This window comes from Chinchilla lanigera, unplaced genomic scaffold (assembly GCF_000276665.1).
Source record: "Chinchilla lanigera isolate Chin_1 unplaced genomic scaffold, ChiLan1.0 scaffold00064, whole genome shotgun sequence".
NCBI lineage: Eukaryota > Metazoa > Chordata > Mammalia > Rodentia > Chinchillidae > Chinchilla > Chinchilla lanigera.
The window spans coordinates 11,470,714-11,496,455 of record NW_004955465.1 but is presented as its reverse complement, the minus strand read 5'-3'; the positions used below and the strand labels follow the sequence as shown (position 1 = coordinate 11,496,455).

At 49.2% G+C, this 25,742-nt stretch overlaps 1 protein-coding gene across 1 annotated transcript in view; it reads right to left on the bottom strand.

Moving 5' to 3' along the window:
* Nucleotides 1-25,742, bottom strand: part of Gmds (GDP-mannose 4,6-dehydratase) — a 429,050-nt gene that overhangs the window by 66,107 nt on the left and 337,201 nt on the right. The window contains exon 9 of the mRNA XM_013521779.1: nucleotides 23,117-23,213. Within this exon, the coding sequence (XP_013377233.1) occupies nucleotides 23,117-23,213 (97 nt within the window). The remainder of the gene's footprint in view (nucleotides 1-23,116; nucleotides 23,214-25,742) is intronic.

Sequence of the window (25,742 nt, the reverse complement as noted above, 5' to 3'; positions counted from 1 at the left end):
TACAAATACAGGTCTTTCATCGGTGACTGCTTCACTGTGCATATACGCACTGTTCTCTTCCCACAGAAAATGAGACCAAAACATTATGTGAAATACTTCAGATGTACAAGCTTAAATAGCCCATGGCTTCTCTTATATAAGAAGCCCAAATTATAAAATGAAGGGCCAAGTAAAAGTAGATAATAGGAAGTAAGGAGCTAGATCTTTTTACATGGGAAAGAAATCCGGAGGTGGGGGAGAAGAGAGAAGAAAAGAACTAAGATGCGTTGTGTACACTGACTGGCTCCCCAAACAGTGGAAGTGCTGCGTACTGCAAACAGGGACTAAGAACAAGAAGGCCTCCTAGAAGTGGCAGTGCTGGGTCAGTGGGTGAGAGTATATGTGATCTTTCCAGATACTGCCCCAAGTCCCTTTCTGGGGACTGTACTATTTTACATTTCTAGTTGCAAAATATGAGAGTGCCTGTTTTTCCATAGCCTCATCACAGATCATGTTGTGCAATATTTGGAATTTTGTCCCTGTGTTTAAGAGGTTAAGACCTATACCACTTGCCCAGGTATTTCCACAATCTTCTCGAGGAGTTCCACACCTACTAGGGATAGTAATATTTTATAAATGGTTTCAAATAAAATCTTCACCACAACTGCCCAGTTTATATTTTTCTTTTAATTTTGCTAATGTAGATTTTTAATGTTTACATGATCCAGTGTATGCCTTTTCTGCTTACTGCCTGTGGATCTCAACACATGAGAAAAAGCAAAGAATTACCGATGTGTTCCCTAAACAATGCAATGAAAACAACAGAAGCCCTGCCTGCAGCAAGCCAGCTCTCATGACCCTTGGCTGCCTGGTCACACAGCCTGCTGGCATGGTTCTAGAGCGGAAGAGCGCCAGCTTTGACAGAGCCCTGTGTTTACCTTCCAAGCCTGAACCTAAAGACCAGTCTGCAGAGTTTTAAAGGGTGTGCATTCATATTTTTGACAAACAAGTACCTTCGTCTATGATCACAGAATTTAAAAAAATTAATTTTTTTAATACTAGGTCATCAAATCCTAGGTCCCTAGGGCAAATTATTATTTTAAAATTGTATGTAAATATTAATTACAACACTTTTTTGTGGTGCTGGGATCGAACCCAGGGCCTTTGTGAGTGCTATATAAGCACTCTACCACTGAGATCCACCCTCAGCCCTAAATCAATTTATTTATAAATAAACTTCTTCCTTTCATGCCTCCAAAAATGTCTTTCATTTCTGTAAGCTTAGAGCAGATTCCTTAGAACTAATTCTTTTTGTTTATTGATGACAAGTGAGATAAATAATTTTATTTGGAGCATGATGTGCTAATGGAAAGAGGATCGGCTCTCTTAGAGCGGCTGAGAGCTGGCTCAGTGTGGCTAGGGCATGTTAGGTGTCCCAGCTTTCCAGCTGGGTGTGAGTGGCTCCCCCAGAGGCACATGTGGTTCTCGAGTATCACCCACCCAGGCCAGACAGACACTGAGGAAAGGCACCACAATGCCACATGGCCAAAGCTGGCCTCCTTCCGAGCAGGGCCTGACACAATCTTAGGCCGGTGAATGTGCAGCTCACCCCTGCCCCACTGGAGAAGTGAAGATGCTGAAGAGTGGCAGGGTCCCCAGTGACGCACGGCTTTGCAGTCAGAGCCAGGCTAAAGAAACACTCAGCTGGTGCCCGAGCCAGGACTGAAACATGAAAGCACTTCTGCTCTTTCACCTCAAATCTGGTTGACTAAAAATACTCTCTGCCTATGCAAGAGCTTACTGTGCCATATCCTTTCCTACCAGCACCAAACCTGGATGTATCTTATATTTCACCCACTGGGATGAGAGAGCAGTCAGGGGCAGAAAGCGCTCTAGGCCAGGCGAAGGTGGATGTTGTCCAATCTTGTTCCTGAGAAAAGATGCAAGCACCACCAAGAGAAGCCACAATGGCACCGCGTCTCACCCCCTCCTCCCTCTGCCAGGTACAGTGGTGTTAACCGCACGCGGCTGGGGTGGTGTCCACAGGGCAAATGGTGGAGAGGCTTTAGGAGCTTCTGGAGGAGGTTTCTCCAGGTTCATAGGCTGTGCTTTTAAGGCCCAGACACTCAGGGCTCCAGAGCTCTGAACTGCAAAGAGCCACTAGCTTCCTCTGGCGACCCAAGCCTCAACCTGGGGAGCTGCTTCCCTATGACAGATAACTTCATCTCTGACAACTCTGCCCGAGTCAATGCTGAGAAGACAGACAATCAACTGTGTTATTTGCGACTGTAGGTTTCTGTGTTCCAGATCACTATCCATGGAGGATTTCCCAATGCATCTGGAGCACAGCCCATGTGTATACAAAGGGAGGCCAAGTGCGAGGCGATGCACGCCTGGAGATGCAGCTACAGCCACGCATTTGGGCTGAGGAGGCTGAGCTCTGAGGCACAACGTGCTTCATGTATGCAGCTGGGCTCCTTCAATGGCAGTGACTCCCCTGAGAAATGACAGGCCTGGTGACCACTCGCACAGGTGCTGTGGGGAAAACTGGGCCAGCACAGGGGCTTGCTCACTTTCTCTCCTCCCTCTCCTTCCCTGCTTCCCTCCTCTGCCTCCCTCTTTTCCCCATTGGAGAGCAGATGTCTTCCTGATAGTTTGTAAATACTCTTCAGGCAGGCAGTTCCTACCTGAGTTCACCTTTGTTATCTCCAGTTCCACCCGAAAGTGATAACATGACATATCCAAACATGTCTTGTCATTCCAGAGATGAGTCTAGCCCAGGTAGACAGACTCTGATTCAAAATAAAGTTTAAGAAGTTGCTTGGTAGACTGCTTCTTCTGGACTAGCCGGAAGTCCACTCAAAACTGTTTATGGGCTGGAGGAGTAGCTCGGTGGCCAAGCACGTGCTTAGTGTGCGGAGGACCTGGATCCAACCCCCAGCCTCCCCCACACGGCACAGTATCAATACAGAAACAGAGCTGCTTCCCTGCGGGGTGGCATGCTGACCACTGTCCCTGACTTGCCACCATGACCTGTGTGAGGTGTTCTTTTTTTTTTTTGGTTTTTCTCCGGTACCGGGAACCGAACTCACGACCTTGCGCTTGCCAGGCAGGCGCTTTGCCGCTGAGCTAAATCCCCAGCCCCCTGTGTGAGGTGTTCTGACGCAGTCACTAGGTGCACACGAGGGTCCTTGCCTATTCCTGAGCACCACAGTGCCAGGACAGGAGCCAGGACTGAGCACGCCTGGGGATGCCAGCACACAGGCTCAGCTCACACAGGGCTCATCCACGGCGTGGGCCAGCGTCCCTTCCACGTGCACTGCTGTTCCGCTGCGTCCCTTCCATGAACTGCTGCTTAGACTGTGTTCCGGAGCCACGCCATCCTAGTTATCTTTTTCCTGTTTTTAACCTTTGTAGTAGAAACGAACTTCAGAACACAGCCCTCCCCTGCCATCTGTGGTTTCTGAGCGTCCATGCCTGCGGATCTGGGGCTCAGGCCCCTCTGCTCCGTGGCCTGCATTTTGTCTGCCACAGTGACAAGACATGGTGGAGGATGCAACGGCAAGACGAGACATGGCTCTAGACTCACACAATCACGCAATTAGCTTTTTCTTGGTAAGAGACAAGATCTACACTGAAGAAACCACTTGTCAACAACACAGGATCATCTGCAGGATGGAGTGGGGTGATCCTGATGCCGGCTGCAGATATAAGGACACCCACAGGAGAATGAGTTCTGGGGGTAGCACGGGCCCCATAGGAACACAGAAGATCCAGCGGGAGGGGGCGGCCCTCCCTGGCGCAGGGAGTGTGCACCGTCAGGGATCAGACGCTGGCGGACTCTGGAGGCTGGCGGAGTAGTCAGAACTGCTGAGGACAGGCAACTGAGAGTCACTGTAGGTGACTGGCGAGGACAGGGCTGTGAGAAGGAAGGTTAGCACCGCCCTTGTCAGGATGGTGAGAGGGAAGAGGATGGAGGCAGCATGGCTAACTAGAAAGGAACTTCAGGGAACGAGAGGCACACCCAGAAAAGGAGAGGCCCTGGACAGGGCACAGGGAGGGCAGAACTACCCGCCCGGTGATGTCACAAAGGCCAGTGCCCAGGAAGTGCTCATCACCATGCTGAGGAAGGAATAGGAGCTCAGTGAATGTGGCCTGTGAAGCTCTGATAGGTGTCATTACTTCCACGAGGCAGAAGAGAACAAACAGGAAGTAAAAATCTACACCTTCCTGCCTGTCGGAACTGGCTCTGTGGACTGTTAGGGCTATCTGACTACAGTCCCACACACATTCCATTGTCCAGGAAAGGGTGGATCACGCCCTTGTTCTGACCCAGAAGTACATTTAGAACTGGATCGGGAGGTGGCGTCTAGTAATACCCATGGCGAAAAGGCTGAGCAAAGCCTTTGCAGAGGTTTCCTACACATGCAGCCCAAGGACTGTGCACAACGAGATTCTACTGAGAATTATTAAATACCACAAAGGACAAAGTGGTGAATATCCAGGTTCAACCCCATCACACATCAGACCAGGCTCTGGGGATATAAACAGGAAAAAACCCCAAGAAACAAAACCCAAAACAAAACAAACCGCGTTCCTACACCTACAGAGCTTACCATAGATAGTGCAGGTGGGCACACGAGCCAGCGGTTAGAGCGTAGATTCATGTCCCTGTGCACGTCTTTGGGAGCCTTTGCAAGTGAGTGCCATGGCCCGCTGACCTGGGACCCGAGCAGCCCATGGAGGTGGACGGACATCTGCCCTGATTCCAGGAGCTGTCCCAGGCCACACTCGTCCTGGCGCTGCATCTGGCCAGTGCCCTGTACTCTCAACGTTTGGATGGTAAATGTTGGTCCCTAAACCTCATCTTTCTCCACACCCCAGCCATGTCTGGGCAGCATCCCACCGTCAAATGTATGAGCATCCCTTTGGCAAAATGCACGAATCTTCACACTAGATGATAAAAAGGTCATAGTCCTGGGACAGTTCAGGCCTCTGCTTGTGGCCACACAGGTTACGAGAGCAGTTTGGGTTCTCCCGGGGCTCTCTGGGCCTTGAGTCACGGGAAAGGGGCTGTGGGCATCGTGGCACAGTAAGTGCAAGTGCTGCAGGGACAGGAGGGCTGTGGGCTGTGGCTGGCATTTCTAGGGCAGCACCACTGACCTGGGGCTGGAGGGAGGGGAGTCTGGGAAGGTGGGCGGTGATGAGAGTGACTGGGAGGTCTGGGAGGCGGCAGGGCACCCGGTCATCCAGGGCCGGAGCCAGCCTGACAGGGGTCGCTGGTGTGGCAGGGTGGGGAGGCGGCCGGGCTCGGCGGGAGAGCAGGGTTGGATGTGTGGGGTGTCCTGGCGGCAGCACAGGCTGACGACCTCGAGGAGGGCTGCAGGAGAGCAGACGCGGAGGCAGCGTCACCTGCGAGGGGCTCAGGCTGGAGGGCCAGGCAGGGTGTGGGGCACAGGGGAAGGGGAGGCGAGGGAAGCACCCAGGCTTGGCCGTCTACTCCTTCTAAGCCGGGGCCTGGGAGAAACACCCCTCTCTTTCCTCACGCTCTCCTCTGACTGACAGGCACAATGCTGAGGTCTAGCGGGGTTTCTTTTTCTCCTTCATTCTTTTTATTGTGAAGTCATATGCGTTCATCAGAGGACACTGGAAGATACAGAACAGTGATGGGGAGCCCCAAACACGCTGGTCTCCCACACCCCCGTCAGTGCCGCCTCGAGCGGCAGGTGTGTCTGCCGCGCACGCCTGGCCACCTCTTCCTACCTGTGTGCAGGTTTCCTTGCATGCCTCGGGTCACACTGCTTTACCTGGTCACACTTCTCTTACCCCCTCGACATTTCACTTAGGCATTTTCTGGAGTTATCCGAAGTCTGAATGAAAGCCGTCTGCGGCCTTGCGCACCACGCCAACTTGAAGCATCGTGCTCAGGAATCCCACATGGTTGGGCATTATGCTGTCTAGCAGATCTCTGGACTCGAAGGAAATCACTTAAAGGCCAACTCCATGCCAAATCTTTAGAGAAGGCAAAAGAGCATTTGGCATCTCTCACGGGTTCCTAGCTTGTAACTTTCCAAATTCTCCTGCCGGCAACTGAACTGGGCATGGAAACGTTTATAACTGGTGGTTTGTGGATAACAGAGTAGTATTTTAGCAGTTAAGTGGATCTCAAGTTTCAGTACCTCTCAAATGTTGTTTACTCAAAATTTCAATATTATTATTGGTTGGGAACAGAAGGAATTAAAATTACATCTCCATCATGCCCACCAGAACCACGTCTCTGTTAACCAGACTTTTTATGTGACTTTAAGAAAGTGAAATCAAATCACAAGGTTTCAAGGTCAAAAAGGGCTGAAAAGATTCTAATTCTTAAAAATATTTATTTGCCCATCCCTTTCTCAGCCCCTCTTCCTAATAACAGACATGTGTTATTAGCATCCAAATTGAAATTTGGAACACGCACTTGAATAGAAAAACCATTCTAAAAACGGTGAGAAGGTGCCATGAAATTTATCAGTATCTCAGATACATTATTGGGAAAATAGTTTTCTGTTGGCAGCACTGGGCCCTAATGTCATTGAAAACATGCTTTCTGGGAGCAAAATGTTTTCAAATACCAAATCTGTCACTGTATGAAAGACTTCTCCATCTGCACCCTTTCTATTCATGTGGATAACTAGTGTTCTTAAACATTTTCTGGGATAGGTGAGGTATAAGTAAGTGACAGAAGAATAAACAAATGTAGTGCTCCTTTGACTCCAGTGGAGGAGATGAGAATCGTGGCCAGCCACGCCCTCCGAGGGCCTGGAGGGCTGCAGAGAAAGAGCCGTCTGTTCGCCACGCAGAGGAGCATGCGAAACACAGCATGGCATCTTCAGATGCCTCAGAGGAAGCAAGAAAAACAACTCGGAGGCTGTAACTTCTCTGACACTTGGAGCGTCACTCCTCGGCAGGCAGGCGGCATTCCCCGCGCGCAGTGATGCATGTGCGGAGCAGCTAAGGCCGAAGCGGGGTGAGGGGCCCTGCAGGGTGGGCCTGCAGTGTGAGAGCTCCTCGGGCACTGTCAGCGCAGTGACCCAGGTGAGGATGGCACGGTGCGCCCGCAGGTGGGTAACGGGTCACTGTGGAGTGAAGGAGGAAGACAGTAGTACAGTTTAGGTCTGATGACAGTGTCAGAGAGAAAGCTCACGACATCAGACATGGAAAAGGTGACGCTGGAAAGTAGCTTTGGGCTTTCTTCAGACTGTCCCGATTGTAAACTCACTGGCAGTGCTGGGGATCTAACGCAGGGCCTGAGCACACTAGGCAAGCACTTCTCTACCGAGTTCTAGACTCTTCCTGTGACCCTGAGTCCCAGTCTAGACTAAAGGGCCCAAGGGCACCTTCAGGAGAGGCCAGTGGCTGCCAGGTGGGCCTGGGCCTTGGCCACACTCCCTGGAGTGCTGCTGCTCGGACATGAAAGTGCCAGTGGGAGCCACATCTCCCAACAGATTTTTCTCTAAATGTAAACCAGACAGGGCTCTGCTCAGTGAAGGCAGGTGTGCCAGTCACACACACAGCGGACGAAGAGTCACCATCGGGTTCTGACCTTTCCCAGTCTCAGGAAAGCCTTCAGAGGCTCCACGCTTGGTGCCTGAGCTGCTGGGGAGAGAGCGTGGCTGTCTGCACACTGCCCGATGGGCAAGAGCCTCAGCTCTGCAGGTGGTCTGAGCGCTGGGTCAATGTCAGGAGCTGAGCAGGCAAAAGCACACCCAGGCTGCACTGAGACAGGCTGAGGAGACATGCGGAGGATCCGTGTGCGCCCCGCCTGCCCGCTCGAGCCACTGCCCAGGGGCCTAGCTGGAGGACACCGAGAGCAGGTAACCCTGAGGGCCACGGAGCAGAAGGCAGAGTTTCCCAGCGACCCAGAGCACATGACCCTGGAGGAAAGGGGAGAGGCGGCCGGGAACCGGCTGTGCCACCCAGGGTAGCCTTGGGCGAGCCACTTGGCCCTTCATAGCTCGGTTTCCTCACTGAGATGAAGACAGCGAGATCAAGCTCCCAGGCAAGTGGAGGGAATGACAATGGGGCGCTGTGCGACAGAAGTGGAGGACAGGAACAGCAGGAGAGACCGCACATCTGCGGACCGCGGCCCAGTCTGCCAAGGGGTACCGCGTCCGCCGCCTGTCCCCAGGATCAGGGTGTTTGGAGCCGCTCATCACAGAGGCAAAGCAAAGTGAGCAGGAGACAGCGGCCAGGCCCGTGAGGAGAGTGCTGAAGCGGTTTGCTTGCATCAGAGAAGAGAGGAAGAGGCCCTCACTGAGCCTCAGTGCCTTAGTTAGGTGCAGGCCCAGGAAGGAGAGTGAGGTTTCAGAATAGGATCCTGAAGTGCCGGGAGCAAGATGCCATCTTCTGTCCATGATGCTGGCCTTCGGGCTGGGATCTCGTCTCTGCAACTGTGGCAGAGGCCCGAGAGTAGAGAGCTTGCACCTTGTGCGGAAGCTATACATTAGGGCCGACTTATTTTTGGAAATGGCCAGTAAAAAGTATGTATGTACAGAAAAAGCTAATGTAAGCCCCAACCTGAACAAGTATACCTCATGTAAATGACTTCAAACCTTTAAATATAGCCTGCGCCCCTGAAGGCAGGGCCTGCGCTGTGGCTGGATGCGCCCCAAGGTCACTGCTTGTCAACACCACTCCTGCGGACAGGGTTGCTCGCCTCAGCTCTGATGCCAGGCTGCCCGGCTCTCTGAAAGCGCTGCTGCCCATTCCCACCCCAGCAGGGGCCTGGGCAGCGCTGTGTGTGTGTTCCTGAGAACACAGCAGACCTGCCCACCAACTCGGTGAGGAAAGCAGCTCACTCACTGATCAGGCGCCTGACACGGCACACGGGGCCCCATTCTCATCCACCAATAGCTTGGAAGCATGGGATCTTCAGAGGCTCAGAGGCCATAAGTGGCTTCACCTCCAAGTAGCCAGAGGTGTGGCTCCCCGGACCTGAAGGCCCCTTCTGGCGGGGCTGGGGAAACCCAGGCTGCCTAGGTGCAAACTGCGTCTTAATTCACTTTAATTGGTAACTGATCTAGCAACAGGTCTGGTGTGGCATGCAGCCCCTAAGAACATCCTCACTGGACAGGCGAGAGGCCTGCTTCACAGGGAGGGCAGCGTGTGAGCTTGTGTGGAGGGCTCGACTGCGGTCACAGGCTGGGGTGTGTGTGTGAGTGAGAGAGACAAACAGACAGACAGACAGACAGACAAGACAGAGAGGGCACATCATTAGAAGGAACCCAAAGGAGAGCTGGAGCACTGAAAATGGGCCTGCAGAAGACAGCCCCATGACCTTCCCCAAGAACACACACAGGGCCAGACGTGGCGCTGCAATTTCGTTTTCTCAGCATGGATGACTGGAAAGGAATGAGGACTCCCTACAATTACACACCCAGGGTTATGTTCTGAGCATTTTCCCCCTGGACAGATCGGCTTTTATCTGATTCTCAGTGAGGTTAGCGAAACCAAAAAGGTCAGGGATAACCCAACTGTCAGCATTACTTCCTGGCTGCAGACGGAGGGCAGGCCACCCCAACCTCGATGGCCAGCAAAGGGCCTGCGTTCTGCTCGGCCGCGTGGAGGATGAGCTGGAGCACTGCTTCTAACAGCCTTCTGGCTGAGGCGGGGGCGGCAGGCACGAGAAGCACAGGCACGGCAGTGACCCTCAGCGGCCATGCTTCCGCTCACGGTGGCAGCTCTGCCCGGGGGCAGAGCGGCTCCGGACACGTTCTAAGAGCACTCAGGAAACACTGCGCACACAGCCACCGCAGCTTTGGCTTCACAGTCAAAGGGGAGCGAGGGTGGAAGAATCAGTGGGGAACCTGTTTTGCCACTGCCTGTCCCGAAGCTGCTGTACTCCTGATCCCCTCTGCACCACACACAAAACTTCAGGGCTGGTCTCGGGTCCACCTGCCTTATGTGTGTCATCAGCTGAACTCTGCCTCAGAGGCCCCAGCTTCCTGGGCACCCTTCCGCCCCGCGACGTGGGAAACGTGGGGCGCCATCTTGGCAGTCAGAGCGTGCAGCATGATTGGAAGTTCCTGCTGGCCACTGGGATGGTGGGTGGCAGGACCAGTTTTCTGGCGTCGTAGATGCCACTGTGGGCATTTGGGGCTGCTGCACGTGACATATGGGGGAAGTGGCACCTGCCGGAGGCTTTGATGCAGTCACTGGCAGAATACACCCCCAAAACCTAGCCCAAGCCCTCACCTAAGCTTGGGCTAATGCCTGACACATTTCCTCTGTTTACTGTTCCAGGCCTGTGACATGCTCCCTAATCCTCTTCAGCACTCAGGCACAGGCTCTAGGATCAAGAGAGAGACCTGCAAGAGATTAGAGACTTGGGGCTTTCCAGCAGACCCAGAAGATGCTGGGTTATTCGTCAGAGTAACCCGGACTCCTTTGAAAAGTGCTTGTCTTGATAGCAATTGCATCGGTTTGCAATAATACACTATCTTTAATCACAAGATCTCAACACATTTCACAAGCACTAATTTAACCTCCCACTACTTTTGTGAAGGTTAGCATAATCACCTTCATTTAGAGGATGGGCAAACTGAGATGATGTATGAAGTGGAAGATGTAGATAACCAAGTGCAGAACTTTCAAATGCTGCCTTCTAGCTTAACCTTTAATTATTTTGACCAAAGTGTTTTCTCTTGTTTCCTTCAGATGAATAAACTAATATTACTGTCAATGGTTTATATAAATAACAGTAAAGGCAAAAACCACATTCCTAACATATTCCCTCCAGCTAAGGTTGCAGCCCATACTGCCACTCATACGGACCAAAGATGCACGAGAACCAGTGACCGAGCATCGACTCGTGCTTTAAAGCATGTCCATGCTTCCCTCTGAAGTCTCTGGTGCCGACCACAAAGTATGAGGGCTTCAGAAGTAAAGTTCAACTGTCTTAAAAAATTATAAAGAATGAGAATAGGAAAGAAATGTTCAAATTCCCCAAAAAAGCAACTCCATGAAAAAAAGCAGAAAAGGAAAGGAGACTGTTTCTAGGAACCAGGAGTTGTGAAGTTCGGTTTCAACAGAGGCGGCAGCAGAGCTCTGTAAACATTACTTAGCTGGGGGAGGGCGGAGGAGCGATGTGCGCCAGAAGTCTGACAAATGTCCCTGGACACACGGGGACACGGAGTAGATGTGTTTGTGCTACAGTGAGCTGCAGGCCAAGGCCCTCATATCTATGTTTATCCAAAGTGCTGATTCTGTAAACAAAGTCTCCAAGAACCTCGCTGCTGATGTGGGACTGATGAGCGGGAGGAGGCGCGAGGGGCGGGTCCATGGCGGACACTCTTGAGGGACAAGCAATGACCGCTGCCTGTGCTCTGCCAGGTAGGTCGCACCCTGGGAAGTAAGTACTAGCCTTTTCACAAACTCGTTCCATAAAGCCGCACTAAAGCCATTGCCCAGACAGTGCTCACGCTTTGGGACAGACCGTCCCCGCTCCCCGGTGGATTCCAGCGTCTCGTCTTTGCACCTCCTTTCTGGGATCACTTGGTGGTTGCTTAGTACCCATGTGACAACTGGGCACAAGCCCTGGCTGCTCCAGGCGCCCACCACCACCCACGCCGGATCCTTGCTGGGCTGTTTGTTCAGCGGCTCCTCCCTGTGGCCGCCTCCCACCGCCCTGCTTGCGGCTGAAAGAGACAATGCATTGGCACCAGCAGCCATCCCACCTGGTGGACAAGTGGGAGGTGCTGATGCACGGAGATACGATTTCATCTCACCACGGAAGAACAGGTTTGGACCAACGGACTCCCCTTCCCCCACCCCAGCAGCCCAGGCCGCCTTTGTAGATGGGCCGCACACCCCAGGCTGGCACACAGGGCGCAGGCACCCGCAAGAAGTCAGCTGCTGTTTTCACTCCTGTTCTGCCTTTCCCCCACAGGTCCCTGGAGCTCCCATCTCTTCGTGTCTTTGCGGTAAATTAACAGTTTTAGCGAGAGAGCCATACTCAACTGGGCCTTCCGTTCTCTTCATGTGGGAAAGACAACATTAAAGAAAATGATGTTTTTGGTGCCTGTTTTAGCCTATTCTGAGGCATCTGACTGAATTTCTCACCAAAATGGAGGCACCCAGAGGAAGACATCACAAGCTTACTTAGGAACATGCAGGCGCCCAAGCTGATTTCAGAGGTTCACATATTGTTCTAAGTGATTATCACTTATCTTGCATAACAGTACATGAACATTTTCACAGAATTTTAACAGAGAAGGGAAACACTGAAGACTGCAAGTGAGGAAGAAGCGCCGACCTGCCACCGGGTTTCTAGGAGACTCCGGCTCCCCTGCACACACAGCACCAACAACAGCGCTCCGTGCCTGGTGCTTCTCACGTTTTCACTCCGAAAGTTTTAGGGATAGAAGAGCAGAGAACGTGGGCAATGGAGGAGGCCGAACACACAAGTGTGTGTGTGTGTGTGTCTCTCAGGCTGGACAACTGGTACAGGAAGGATGGCAGCTGGGGTGGGGCATTTCTTGGTCAGGTACCAGAGCTGCGGAAGCCTCTCTCTGGCAGGGGACTTTCCTCCCCGCACCTGGCAGGCCCTGTGTGGACATGGTGTACTGGCACATTCTCCCACGACCCCAGCACCGCCACCGCTAGCTCTTTCTGTGACGGGAACCCAAGAACCAACAGCTCTGGTGTGGTCGGCTCGTGTATGAGAGGCGCAGGGCACGTTAAAGAGAATGCTATGGGACAGCAGTGGGAAACAGAGCCCACGAAACCACGAATTTCAGGACAGGTGAAGTGGAGAGCACGAGCAGAACAGAAGGCGATAACCAGGGGGAAGAAGACGGAAGAGCCCGTAAAACGGAGCTACACAAAGTACAGAACGGGATGACATTTTAAGAGCTGGTTGTACACGTGTATGCTGTGGATGAATTTTAACTCATGTCTTGCCATAGAATCTCCAACACAAAGAAAGAGAGGAAAGCTATCATTTTCACATTTCATCCATTTAGAAATACAGTTCAGTATGTGGGCTTGAGTAATGTTGGTTGCCGCAGAGCTGGTTGGACACCAGGAGGTGGTTCTTTGGTGATGTGTACACACACACTGCCAGGTGTGACACAGGGCCGTCACACGTCCCTCGTCCCCAAGCCTCCAGGTGGAAGTGACGTGTTACAGTACAACGAGCAGGCACTGTGAGGGGGCGAGAGCTGCGCTGCCTGGGGAGCAGGAGTGGCTTCAGCAGGGCGCTGACGTGTGTACTGCCTCGGACCGCAACTCACCACCTCCTCCACCGGCCACTGGCCGTGGGGACAGTGGGAGAGAACTCGCCGCTACGCTACAGTGGGAAACACAGAAGCCCTGAGGGGTTTGTAGCTTTAGGGTGTCAGAAGTCTGAAAGTTGGGAAGAAAAGGTTTTGAAATGCACATCTTTTAAACTTGTAAGGCAAAGCAGTACGACATATTTACACAACCAATACTTCCTTCCCAAACTAAAATGGAGTCAGACACAAATACATCTGATTGACTCACAGTAGAGAAATTGTGACCTCTTTCCGAAGTTTTGCCAACTGGTTTTAGATGACGGTGTTAGGCACATTTTCTCTGCTAACTTATTTTCAAAAAATGATGAAAAAAACCCTAAATTTAAAACAGAGTGCCTTTTTACTATCACTAAGAATTGCTTTCATAGAATCAATTTTTTCTCCAACAAAATCCCTGCAAAATAAGGAAACACTTCATTACAAAGCTGGAGCCTCTTTGCTTGGCATTCTGAGAGGGCTGTGGAGTCACGTTAGTGAAGGAAGCGAGCAAGGTCCTTTCCACTCTGCCTGTGAGGCACTAAGACAGCCGGGAACTTGCAGAATTTAACTTGATTAATTAACTTAAGCGAACAGAGGAGGAGACACCTTCTGGATTTTGGAAGGATGAGGGTCAGAGGTCAGGGATTAAAGGACAAGTTAGTGGGCTGGGAAAGAAAGCCGCTACGTGGAGTTGAAGAGGCCACAGGCGGGTTTTAAGACTCAGGATCCCAGGAAAAGAGAAAGGAAAAAGAAGAGGCAAAAATAAAGGAAGGAACACAGAAAAATAAGAACACAGGAAGAACCTAGAAGCAAAGAGGGAAGAGCAACCCAGCGGCTAGGCAGAGAGGAAGGAGGTGCGAACACAGTGTGTGCTGCTGGCCCCCAGAGGAGGTGGCTGAGCACAGGGCTGGGGAGGCGCCCCACGGCCCTTTCCGGGGTCCCCGGGCAGGGCCCATAAAGTCCCTGCCTTTTGTCTCTGTACATGCTGCTGGATCAGTCTCACACCACCTCCTGCCAAATGGAGGATGCCCTCTTTCTCCCTGCATGCCTTCCAAATTAATCTCTGCCCACCCTCTACGTAGGTCTTAAAAACCTTATTCCAGCGAGGCACAGTGGGGCACACCTGTAATCCAGCACTCTAGGAGGCTGAGGCAGGAGGACTGAAAGTTTGACTCCAGCGTGGGCAACTCAGCAAGACCTTGTCTCGAAATAAAAACATAAAGAGGGGCTGGGGATGTAGCTCACTGGGAAGGCCTGGGTTCAATCCATTGTACCTGTTCTACAAACGCTCCTTCCTTAGAAAGCCCACGTGATCCCTCTGTCTGGTGTCTCTCAGACTTCAGGATGATCTGTCCCCAGCTACATGCACAGCTGGGGTGTTCCTGCGCATGTATGTCATGAAACTCAATGCACAATGAGCCACAGTCTTCCGTTTTCTCCTCCTGAAGGAGATTAATGAAGGCTCTTTTTGAACCATAGACAACACCATGGTTCATCCATGGTTCAAAGTGATTACTCTGAGCGTCTTTGCCATAGAAGATCTTCAGTCCTTTGAGCATCGGGAGAAACTCAGCTCTGCCAGCAACTTGATTTCAGCCCAGCAGAATGGAACTTAGACCTCAGCCTTCCAGAACTGTAAGGAGACAAATCTCGGGAACTTTAAGCTGCCGTAAAGTATGCGGTAATTTGTTACAGCAGCAATGGGAAGCACAGATTTCAGCCAGCAGGAGTGCCATCTGGTTGGGTTGGTACAACAAGAACCTGCAGAGGTCTTACTGAGTGACGAGTGAAGGGAGTGGCTGGCAGATAAATATTAAAGCACGTCAGGGCTCGAGGACTTCTCCTTGGTGGCTGCGCTCCCCCCTGCCGGGCATACTGAAGTTCTAGGAGTAGCCACAGACTGGCTGGATGGCAGGGCCTCTCCTTGCACCTAGGAGCTCCAGGCTTAGGCGGAGTGAAAGATGCTTCGTGTCTATTTTTTCTACCACTGGGTCAAGAAAGATGCTGAGAGCCACCAGTACTAGGGAGCAAATAATTTTTCTGCACAAAGTTGTCTAGGTACAGAGCAAAATAAATACTTACTAAAAGGATATCTCAGGGTTTGGAGAGCCCAAAGTATCCTTTCAAAAGTTATCTCTTAATCGCTAATGGTTTCTCAGTAGTAAATGATGATAATTAATAACAAGGATGGTAGTAAAACTATTTTATGTAGTACAAAGTAGCTTATGGTAACATAAGCTCTTTCATCTTTTAAGAATTTTAAAATGTTTTGCAACTTGACTTCTAGAACGCATCAGCTTGCGATAGGGTCTCTGCTTGCCTCCAGGACTCCACGCAGACTGGACTGGGATGCGGTAATCACCTGTCAGGGAGTGGAAACCTCTGGTATTAGCCCTTCAGTCCTGCAGGAGCCTGAGGCAGAGGATGATTATCCAGGGTGGGAGACGGTTTAGTCCAGTCCTATGGCTCCAGGATACAAGTGCTTAGTTTGTGAATTCTGTGAATTCTTAGCTCACTTTTTCAAAATGTGTTTCTCAGAGCCAGCTCCTGGAATTCAGATTTGCCTGGCTTTGTTGAGCTCCCCGTGCATGCTCCTCTTCCCCTCCCCAGCTCCTGGCAAGGCGCTTTTGGGGAGCCCATCTCACCACGCAAACCTCGCCTCTTACAGGTTCCGCCCAGTCCCGATCTCTTTCCTCTGCAGCAGGCCCACACCTCCGACTGCCCCCTCGCGTTGCTCCACAGGTGTTCCCGAGAGCTGCCTGACACCTGCTCTCGAAAACCAATCCCATCTGTGTCTCTGAGCTGGCTTCTGCTGGCCTTGCCGTGGCCACCCTTGGCTGTCCAGCCCGCAGAGCTGCGTCTTCCCCAGAGGTGCCCTGGGAGGCTCCCCGACTCTGCGCTCCCTTCTCTGCGGTGCCCCTCCCGCCTTCCCTGCCCAGTGTCACTGAGACCCAACAGCTGCCCCCTCATGCGACTCAGAGCTGCTATCCAACAAGGACCTCGCCTCAGCCATCTGTGTACTTTGCAGCATTAGAGTGGTATCCACTTCCATGGTAGGGATTCAATAACATTCTTTTTGAATTGGATCTCTAAGACCTCTATCACATAAGATATTTCATTTTCACATACTGATACATCTCCAAGAAGCTGAAGGTAAATCAAAATATTTCAGTGTATGTGGTGAATGCACATGGTGAACGCACATGGTGAATGCATAGCGGAGGGCTCCTGGAGTGATACTGGAAACTTGAGAACTGCCGGGCACCTGCAGGTCACCTGCTCATGCTTCTGTGCACATGTTCTTATTCCAGGTTTTCAGGGAGCAGGACACGTGTGACCTACTCAAGAAACTAGCAATTTAATCCGGCATTACAGAATGCCAAACTGGATTTGGCTATGGAGGACAGCTCCCGTCCTTGAAGGACAGCATTCAGGACTTGGGCGGCCAGGCATGTTGAACGTCACCGTCTGCGGGCTCAGAGTGACCAAGCCAGGAGGCGAGCCCACTGAGAGCGGGAGGGCCACTCGGAGGTGGATGACGCAGGAGTCAGTCAGGCTCTCAACTGTGTTAACAGATGCAGTGAGGAATGAAGACATCAGCCCGGCATGAGCCAAGGCTGCGAGGAGTGTGTGAGGCAAGAGGAGGCACGGGGGAACAGCAGAACGGTGTCCGGAGGAGCTAGGCCAGAGCTACCTCTTGGGAGACAGAGTATTCAAGGCTGGAGCGCAACTGTTTCCAAGGAAAGAATGTGCCGGGAAAAATCAAGTTCGGTAAAGAATCATTCACTTCACTGGGAGCATAAGACAGGCTAGGGTGAAGGGAGGAACCCACAGTCAGTGTTCTCCGTGGAGTCTCCATGAAAGAGATGTTTGAATTACAGTTCTTTTAGAAAGCAAATGTGGCCTGATAGAATAGGAAGAGGACTACTGATTGTAAAACAAAATAAAAATTTAAAAATCTAGCAAGTGAGCATTTGTAACATTTCAGAGTATTGGCTAGGACGAAAAGAAAGCTGGAACGGGTAACAGCATCAGCGACGGACGGGTATCGGGGTGCCTAGGTCAGAGGTAGTTAGGTAGATGCTGACCTCAGCCTGCTGCAGGTGCGAAAATGAATTTCTAAAATGATGGAAATTATTTCTCAGTTAATGGAAATTATTTTGTAGAAGCTGAGAGGTTGTCTAACACTGTGATAATACATGAAGAGAGTCACTGTCTGGTTAACTTTTTGGAAAAATACAGATTCTACAGGAATCATCTACTTGCGCGAGTAATAAATGTGTCTACATTAAAGATACCACGTGATCTTATAAACTAAAAAAAATCAAGGGAAGGTACACAGCTACGAATATAGATTTTTGAGCTTTTAATGACATAATTGTGTTCTGAGCCTGACCATAAGAAAAGAACCTCCAAGGAAAAAAAGAGAGGAAGCTGAGGGCATTGTAAGCAGCACACAATTATAATTTCATTAGATAAGAAATGCTCTCCAGGGGGACAGCCCACTGAGGAAGGCTCACAGGCTTCCCGAGGAATGTTATCTGCCCCTGGGGCTTTTATGGGATCCTATGAAGTAGGAAAACAGGGGAATATTTGAGAATCAGCTGAAGAGACTGAAACTTAAAGCTCTCCCGGTTAAGTCCAAGGAAGGAAAAGGGCAGGAAAGGCCAATGTGATTAAGGAAGGATATAAAGATTAGTACGAGGAGCCTAAGAGGGAGGCTTAAAATATCTAAACAGTGATTTAGAGATATAAACTATTTATAAAACACCAGTCGCAAGAACTCCAGAGAATAATTACCCGAGAGGAAGCATTATGATCAAGCATTGCAGGCAGCGCTCCACACCACTGTGGTCTGAGGGTGTGGAGGGCCTTTCGGGACTGCGCGTCCAGCTTCTCCCTTCACAAGCCCAGGAGTGCCGGAAGGAAGAGCGGCCCCGCGACCCCAATCTGCTCCCTGTGTCCCCTGACCCCAGCTCCCACCAGTGCGAGCAAGGAACAAAGAGCAGGCGTGGAGGGGAGGACGAGCCTTGGAGGTCAGAAGGATCAGGGCCGGGGAAGATGGGCTGGCTTCTCCCAGGGCTGCGCAGATGCAGGGACAGAGGGGGATGGATTGCATTTCCTGCTTTGGTGGGGAAGTGCGGAAGGTGGTGAGGACAGCTATGGCAGAGGAAGGGGACAGTTTCGGGACAAAAGGCTAGCCTGGTGAACACATGCAGGGCTTTTCACCCCAAAACACAGGGACTCAGTGGAGGGAAGCCCTAGGTAGTATTTACACAAGTCCTCTGATGACAGATCGGATTCCTAAGACCTGGAAAGTGTTACACAGCGTTATTTTAAACAGCGCTCCGCGATGCAGCAAGCAATTAGAGGCCATTTAACTTAACATCACTTACAGAAAAATATTAGGAAAAGTTTGTGGGGGGCAGGAGGAGACAAGCACGGTGGTAATCTGATTAGAAACAGGCTGTGAGTTTTCACTAGAGGAAGGTGTGTTCATTAGCTTGTTGGACTTCTTTGAAATCACTGCTTTTGCAGTTCTGTTTTAATCCATGGTTTTATATAACAGCTATAAAAAGTAGGAATAAATGTAAGGTATTTAGGTAAATAAAAACAACTCACATCCAGGACATCAGAAATATGATGGGAAAAAAACTTAAAGAAAAATGATATGGGGAAAAAACAACTTTAGTATCAGCTAGCAGAGTTTAAGCCAAGATATTTTTCATGAAAAGTTCTTGATATTGGTCTGTGGACATGTGCCTCACCCCTTTCCTAAAGTCTTCTATGGGGGAGAAGGAGTTTTTGGTTGTTTCACTAAAAAAAAGTCTTTTTTTTCCTTTATAGAGATCATGTGATGGGTTAAATATTTGGTATATGATGAATACTTTATTAATCTCTCCTTTGTGAATTTTCCAAGTTAAAATTTCTCAAAGAAAAGGAAAACATCCTTGTTGTTATTTTAAATTAAATAACAGGTCAATATCAATTCCTTCATATTTATATGGAATCTCTGAACCACAGGCATTGAATCTTTAGAATGAGACTCCAAAGGAAAACTGAGATAGAGCAAGCATAGCCAAACTAAGTACATTTTAATGTTTGCTAGAGGCCTGATTATGCTTTATTATCTACTTAACTGGTCTGTCCATATAGTTCACTAATGATGTCATTCTACTTTTCCAAAGGTTTCAGATTCCAGGAACCAATGTCACCTCTACAGCTACAATTTCCATGAGGGCGAGGACTGTGTCTTTCTTGTTCATCATTATAGTCCCAGGGTCTACCAGTGCTTGGTAGATCTTTAATGAATGAAAAAATACATAAGGAACAACAGCTACAATACTGGGTATTTACTGTGTGCCAGATATTGTATAATCGAATCCATTCATCTCCCAACAATTCTTTGAAAGAAGTTCTATTATTAATCCCATTTTTAAAAATGAGGAAAATAAAGGCAATGAGATGTTAAGTAATTTGCCTAAGGTCACGCAGTTAGTCACTGACAGGTTTTGAACTCAGGCAGTCTGGCCCCAGGGTGCACATTTAAACACAATACTATTTCCTCTTCAGAAATGAACGCACTGTGCAATAAAACTGTGTGTGGCAACTATAAATATATAGAAAACTGCATGTGAGGCATCATTTGGGTTACGTTTTCTTCCCCAGCGCCTGGGATGGAACCCAGGGCTTTGCATAAGCTAGGCAATCTCTCTACCACTGAGCTGCACTCCAGCTCAGGGCAGGAGTGTTGAGCAGCTTAGAACTCAAGTATCAATGCATCATCAAATACTGCAATTCTGGGGCAAAGGGAACTTACAGTGTAATTTCCAAGATCAAGCTCTCTGTAGTAGCAAAAACTCCTAAACAGCTAAAGGAAGCCCTGGGAGAGTACCAAAACATGTGACTGCATCCAGTTGTATTGCAAGCTGGAGAACTTGGTCCAGAATAAAAACTTTTCATACTGTTGCAGAAGCCAGATTTAAGGTTTTGTGGTGGCTACATCAACAAGGAAAAGAATTATCAGCACATGGGAAACTACGCTCTGCTTGGAGTTAGGGGGTGCCTCTTTGGGATTAAGACCTGCCTGTGAAGAGCGAAGGGCGTTGGTTAAGACTAGGCTGAAGCTTATTCAAAAAACAACATAAGGCTCTACTTCCTGTTAGTCTTGCTTTAGGGTATCAGTGCTCTGAGACCTGATATGCTCTCATTTCTTTTTACTGTTTCCAAATATGCTTTATATTTTTTCTTTATCGGTCATTCTGGAACCATCTGACTACAAGATTTGGTTAACACCTTTTTTGTGGGGGTGCTTGGGATAGAACCAGGGTCTTGAGCAAAGGCAAGTGCTCCGCAACTCAGCTATTCTCCTAGTCCTACTTTATGCTGTTGGCTGCAAGGGTCCAATGGTCCTGGGGGACAGATGGCCAAAGGGGATTGGAGGGCAGACTCAGAATCAGGGGGAGGGAGAGAAGCCTCAGCAGGTGCAGCATGGACCAAGGCTAGTGGGCAAGGCCATGTGGGGGAGGTGGGGTGCCCCAGCTGTGCCCTACAATGTAGGCTGGTGAACCTCGGAGATGTGCAGAGCATTTCAGGAGCCATGTGGGCAAAAGCCCATTTAGAGTGTAGCCTCCATTCTGGTTGCCTTTCCACTGGAAGAACACGGTCACCCCGAGGTAACTCCACAGGCTCCTCAGATGGATCTGAGTTTAAGGAGGCCTTGGAGCCCTGAGGGATGAGGTGAAGAGTCAGTCTCACCACACGGGGAAGGCAACCCAATGGGATACTGAGATGAACTGCAGTGGCCAAAAGTAAGGCAGCCCTGAGGCTTGGGGGAGGAGATGTAGCTCAAGACCCAGGGGAAGGTCGGAAGGGGTCTTGGGGAGAACTCCATGGGTAGAAAAGTGAAGCGGGCCTATGAAATCAGACACCACTCTACGTCCAAACAATACCGGTGTCAACAGAGTCGAAGAACAGGTACGATGATAGCATCTGAATGAACAAAAGACCTGGGCAGAGATGGAGGAAAGGGGGTGGACTGGGATTCAAGAGAGGTCTTGTCAGTCTGAGGGTCTTTTCCTGTTCAACAAATTCTTTTGTTCTGTGTCCTTATCAATTCCACACCTTGCCTGAGTAAGAACGGCAGACAAGCCCTTCTTAATGACTTCCTAGCTTTTGAAACTATTTTGGCGTCAGGGAGAGAAAGCCACACTTACGCTGCTGAAAGAACTCGGGTTTTGGTTGACTTTGTGGCGTTTCCACCCCAACGTGACCACTGCCGTGTGAGATGAGTTTGCCCACATACGTGATCACGCTGGAGCTCCATGGAACCTCCATGGAACAGGGAAGCGCAGGCCACGCTGTCCTTGCTGTGTCAGCACCAGTGGGCTGGTATCTGCCTCCCCCAGGGCCAGGGCACATCCTCTCCTAGGCACGCCCACTCGCCATCAACAGCGGGAACAATTGCTGGCTGTGTCAAAGCCGGCCACACCCTGCGCCCAGACAATGCCGCCGGCCCAGCCGCCCTCTCCCTGCTCTGTGACTTCCTTTGCCTTTGATTTCCTTCTGTGCGTCGCCTCTGTCAGGCTCAGCTTTTTCATGTCTGAAACACTTTGGAGGGTGGCTGGTGACAGCACCCTCCCAGTACGCTCACAAGTCTCTCTGCACTGCGGTTTTCCTAATCTCCGCAAGGTTGTATAACACATAGGAATCTAGTTCAAAACACGGGGAAAACAGGTTTAAAAGGATCCTGTTTTCACAGTGAATGTGCACGTAGGAGGCAACCATCACACTGTAATGTTTCTCTCTAAAGACACTGCTAATATTTTTGTATATATGGATTATATTTAACACCCTGAGTTTTGTCACCACAGTGAGAGCAGATCACATGTAAAGCAATAGCACCAAACTACACGTTTATAAATTAAGGCAAAGATGTGATGAATTTAACAATATATACTATTGATACTAACAATCTATAGGTTATTTCTTAATACAGGAACTTCTGTATTTCAAAACGTATCTATCCATCTACCAACCAGTATTTATTTAGCACCTGCCTTGGAACAGTCCTTTTTTTTTTAAGTTTCTAAAGGGAGAAAAATATGTGAACAGATGATCATGATAGCACTGTAATAGAATTATGCATAGCACACCATGTGGATACAAAGGAAAGGGAAGCTATTTCAGTGGTAGTAGCACATTGCCCAGAAAGTTTCATAGACAGGGTGGTCCCTCAGCCAAGAAAGATCAGGTTTTCTTTTTCTTTTTTTTCTTTTTGAGACAGGTCTCGCTTTGTAGTTCAGGCTGGCCTTGAATTCACAGTGATCCTCCTGCCTCAGCCTCCTGAGTGCTGGGATCACAGGTATGTACCACCACACTCAGCCCTGAGGGAGATTATTTATGAATTAGGTATGTGAACATATTCTCATAGGTGTGCACGTGTGTGAGTGTGCACAGGAAAAGCTGGAGAGGTGTGTGGCTCTCCAGAGACTCCAGGGACCCTGCAGGTCCACACAGGCTTAACAAGTTAGAGGCCCTGTAAGTATCAGGGTCAGCCTAGAACAGACTAATGTGATGAAATTGGCCAGTACTGAGCCTCCGTTTCTGAATCAACTATTTCCTGGGGTGTGTTTTACTGTTGTCCTTTATAGAGGAATGAACTTTGGGGGTAAGCATGGTATCTCTGATTTAGTTCCCTGGGTTCTGTTGGGGAAATGCCCACTGAAGGGTGCCAAAGAGGCACACGGACAGTGCCGAAGGCTGGCAGCAGGCATCCTGGGAGAGGGTGTTCCTAGTCGGCGGGTCGACGCGCCCATGCCCTGGGCAGCCAGGGTCCTTACCACTTCAGTTGGTCGGTAGTATTTGAGATCCACCTTCACGTGAATTTTGCCGGTCTCTTTACATCTTCCCACTTCATTTTCATTCTTTCCTTCCCACCTGTAAAGAAGACAATCACTTAATCAGTGTCTAATTGCTCAGAAGCATCTGGCCAGCTGCAGTCTTTAGGCCGGCTGGCCGGCTCGCCGAGGGGGTGTAAGTGCATTAACTGCACCCACCTCACTATGGGACCAGCAGAGCTCTGAACACCACGGCCAGAGCTGTGCAGGAAGGACAGGCCCCCGGCACCCCACCCATCTTGAGAGAATCAAGATAAACTCAGAAGCAAGACTTCATAAGTGAAGACATCAGCTAAAAAAAGGATTTAGATAACTTTCGGGGATCTGAAAGATGTACTCTTTTTTAGATCATTATTAATAAGGTTAATTATTATGATTTAATCAATGTCTTTACTTTCCCTCCTTTTTCCTGCTTCTCATTCTTAGAGGGATAGTCAGTGCCAATTCACTTCATTCCTTTTAGGGAGATGTCCCGTACCCCAAAGGCCCTTCACCTCATCTCTCCATGATATACAAGTGCCCCTCCCCTCCCAGGCAGCACTGGGCCTCGTTCAGAAATCTCAGATGACGAAACTTCCAAAAAGTGCTCAACGAATTGCTGTTTTCCTGCTGAGAGATATGTACCAAGCCCTGTCCACCACGAAACGTCACCTGGACTCAAGTTTCCCTCCCTGCAAACCTAGAACAGGATCCGGACCTTCACGATCAGCTTCTCATAAAATTCTACTTATCTGTGTTCTCTTCTCATTTTTTCTTTAATAAATGAAGACACTGACAATGTTTACCTGTGGATTTCTACAACCTAATATCCCAACAACAGAATATATAATATACTTTGAGTTATTTATTGTTACAAAATTTGTTTTCTGACAAGAAAACAAATGAGAAATCCTGAGTTATGTTTGAGTTCAGTGTTTATCCTTAGAATGAAGTTGCTTTGTCAGCTGGAAAGAAATCCTATGAACACAGGAAAATTCTGTGTGCTCTGGATCAGTGCTGGTGGGGATCAAAGGGAAGAACGGAACACCAAGCTCATTACTTGACTGTGAGTCACATGTCCCACTGAAGGTGCATTTTGGAGAGGGTTATGTTTTAAAATAGGTTCAGTATTAGAGACACAAATAGGGTTGCAAAAATTTATTTCTGATTGCTCATCTGAATGTTCTGTCAAATCACCTCTTGATGGCATTACAGGAAACAGTGCACTGCCAGAGGAATAATCAGTTTATCAGGATGCTGAATTTGCCTGTGGACTCACGGGGAATGTGAAACTGCCCCATAACACTGAGAGAAATACGGCATAATATATGGAGCAACAGAAACTGGACTGCTCCTCATTTTCCCATGACTTTCACATTAGTTAGTTAACCGAAAAGGGGGACTTGGTAATTTACTTATTTGGTTTACCTTCTTCTTAAAGTTGAGTATCAGATCACCTTGACAAGTTATGTAGAGCTGAAAATTTCAAAGCCTGGGAATGGCTGGATCAGAGCTAAACTTCTGGAGAATTCACCTGGAAGTGACATGTGGACGCTCTGGAGTATAGAGATTGAAAATGTCTTACAATGACATAACCTAAAATACACATCTAACTCTGAAGCTGTCGGTGGAACCTTTTCTTTGGTTAGACTTTCAGTCGGTGAAAGTCTCTGTATGTCATTGGTATGTTTTGACTTTTATTCACACTTTGTACTTCACAAAGACACACAAATTTGCAGACATCTTAATAGCAGTATGTCTACCTAAGCCACACAGTAAATAGAAAGCCTGTTCATAATTCTGCTGTTTTCCATATGTAGTTGGGTATTCAGTTTATGCTGGGGCATGCTGACTTTGTGTGTGTGTGTGTGTGTGTATACACTCTATGTGACGTACGTACTCCAATTATGTCCTTCATTTGGTAAACCTCAGCTGTTGCAAACTCAACAAGCAGTGATTCAAACTTATTTATGATTCTTTCTTATTTTGTGAAATCAGATACAGACACACACATGAAAAGCCGCAGAAAACACTTGGAGAGATTTCCCTGATTTGAGGAGCATGTGGGTCAGGAAAGGAATGAGCCCAAGCCGGTGAGGTCCTGAGATTACAAGTCTGCAAACTTGTTTGTAAAGAACAGCCAGATAGTAAATAATTTCAGTGTTACGGATCATGGACAGTCTTTGTTACGGATCATGGACAGTCTTTGTTATGTATTCTTCCTTTCTCCTCTTTCTTTTGCTTCTTCCTTCTCTTTTTCCTCATCCTCCTCTTTCTCATTGTCATCTTTTCTTTCTGCCCAAACTGCACTTTCAACCTGAAAACTGCCCACATTCCGTCGCTGATGGGCTCTGGCCTGCAGGTCAGAGTTGCTCCCTTGTTTTAGCTCACTGGGTTAGTGGTATCTACTCACCCTCATCTACAGAAAAGCATTTAATTCCTGTTGGTATCAACAGGGTGCAGGGCTGGGCCATTTGGTTTTCTGTGTTTACTCCTGATTCTCTCTGCTTCACTTGTCATAGACAGCATTTGGGAGTTGTAACACCAGCTGAGACAGGAAAAGGCTAATGGAAAGACATTTCCCTCTCAG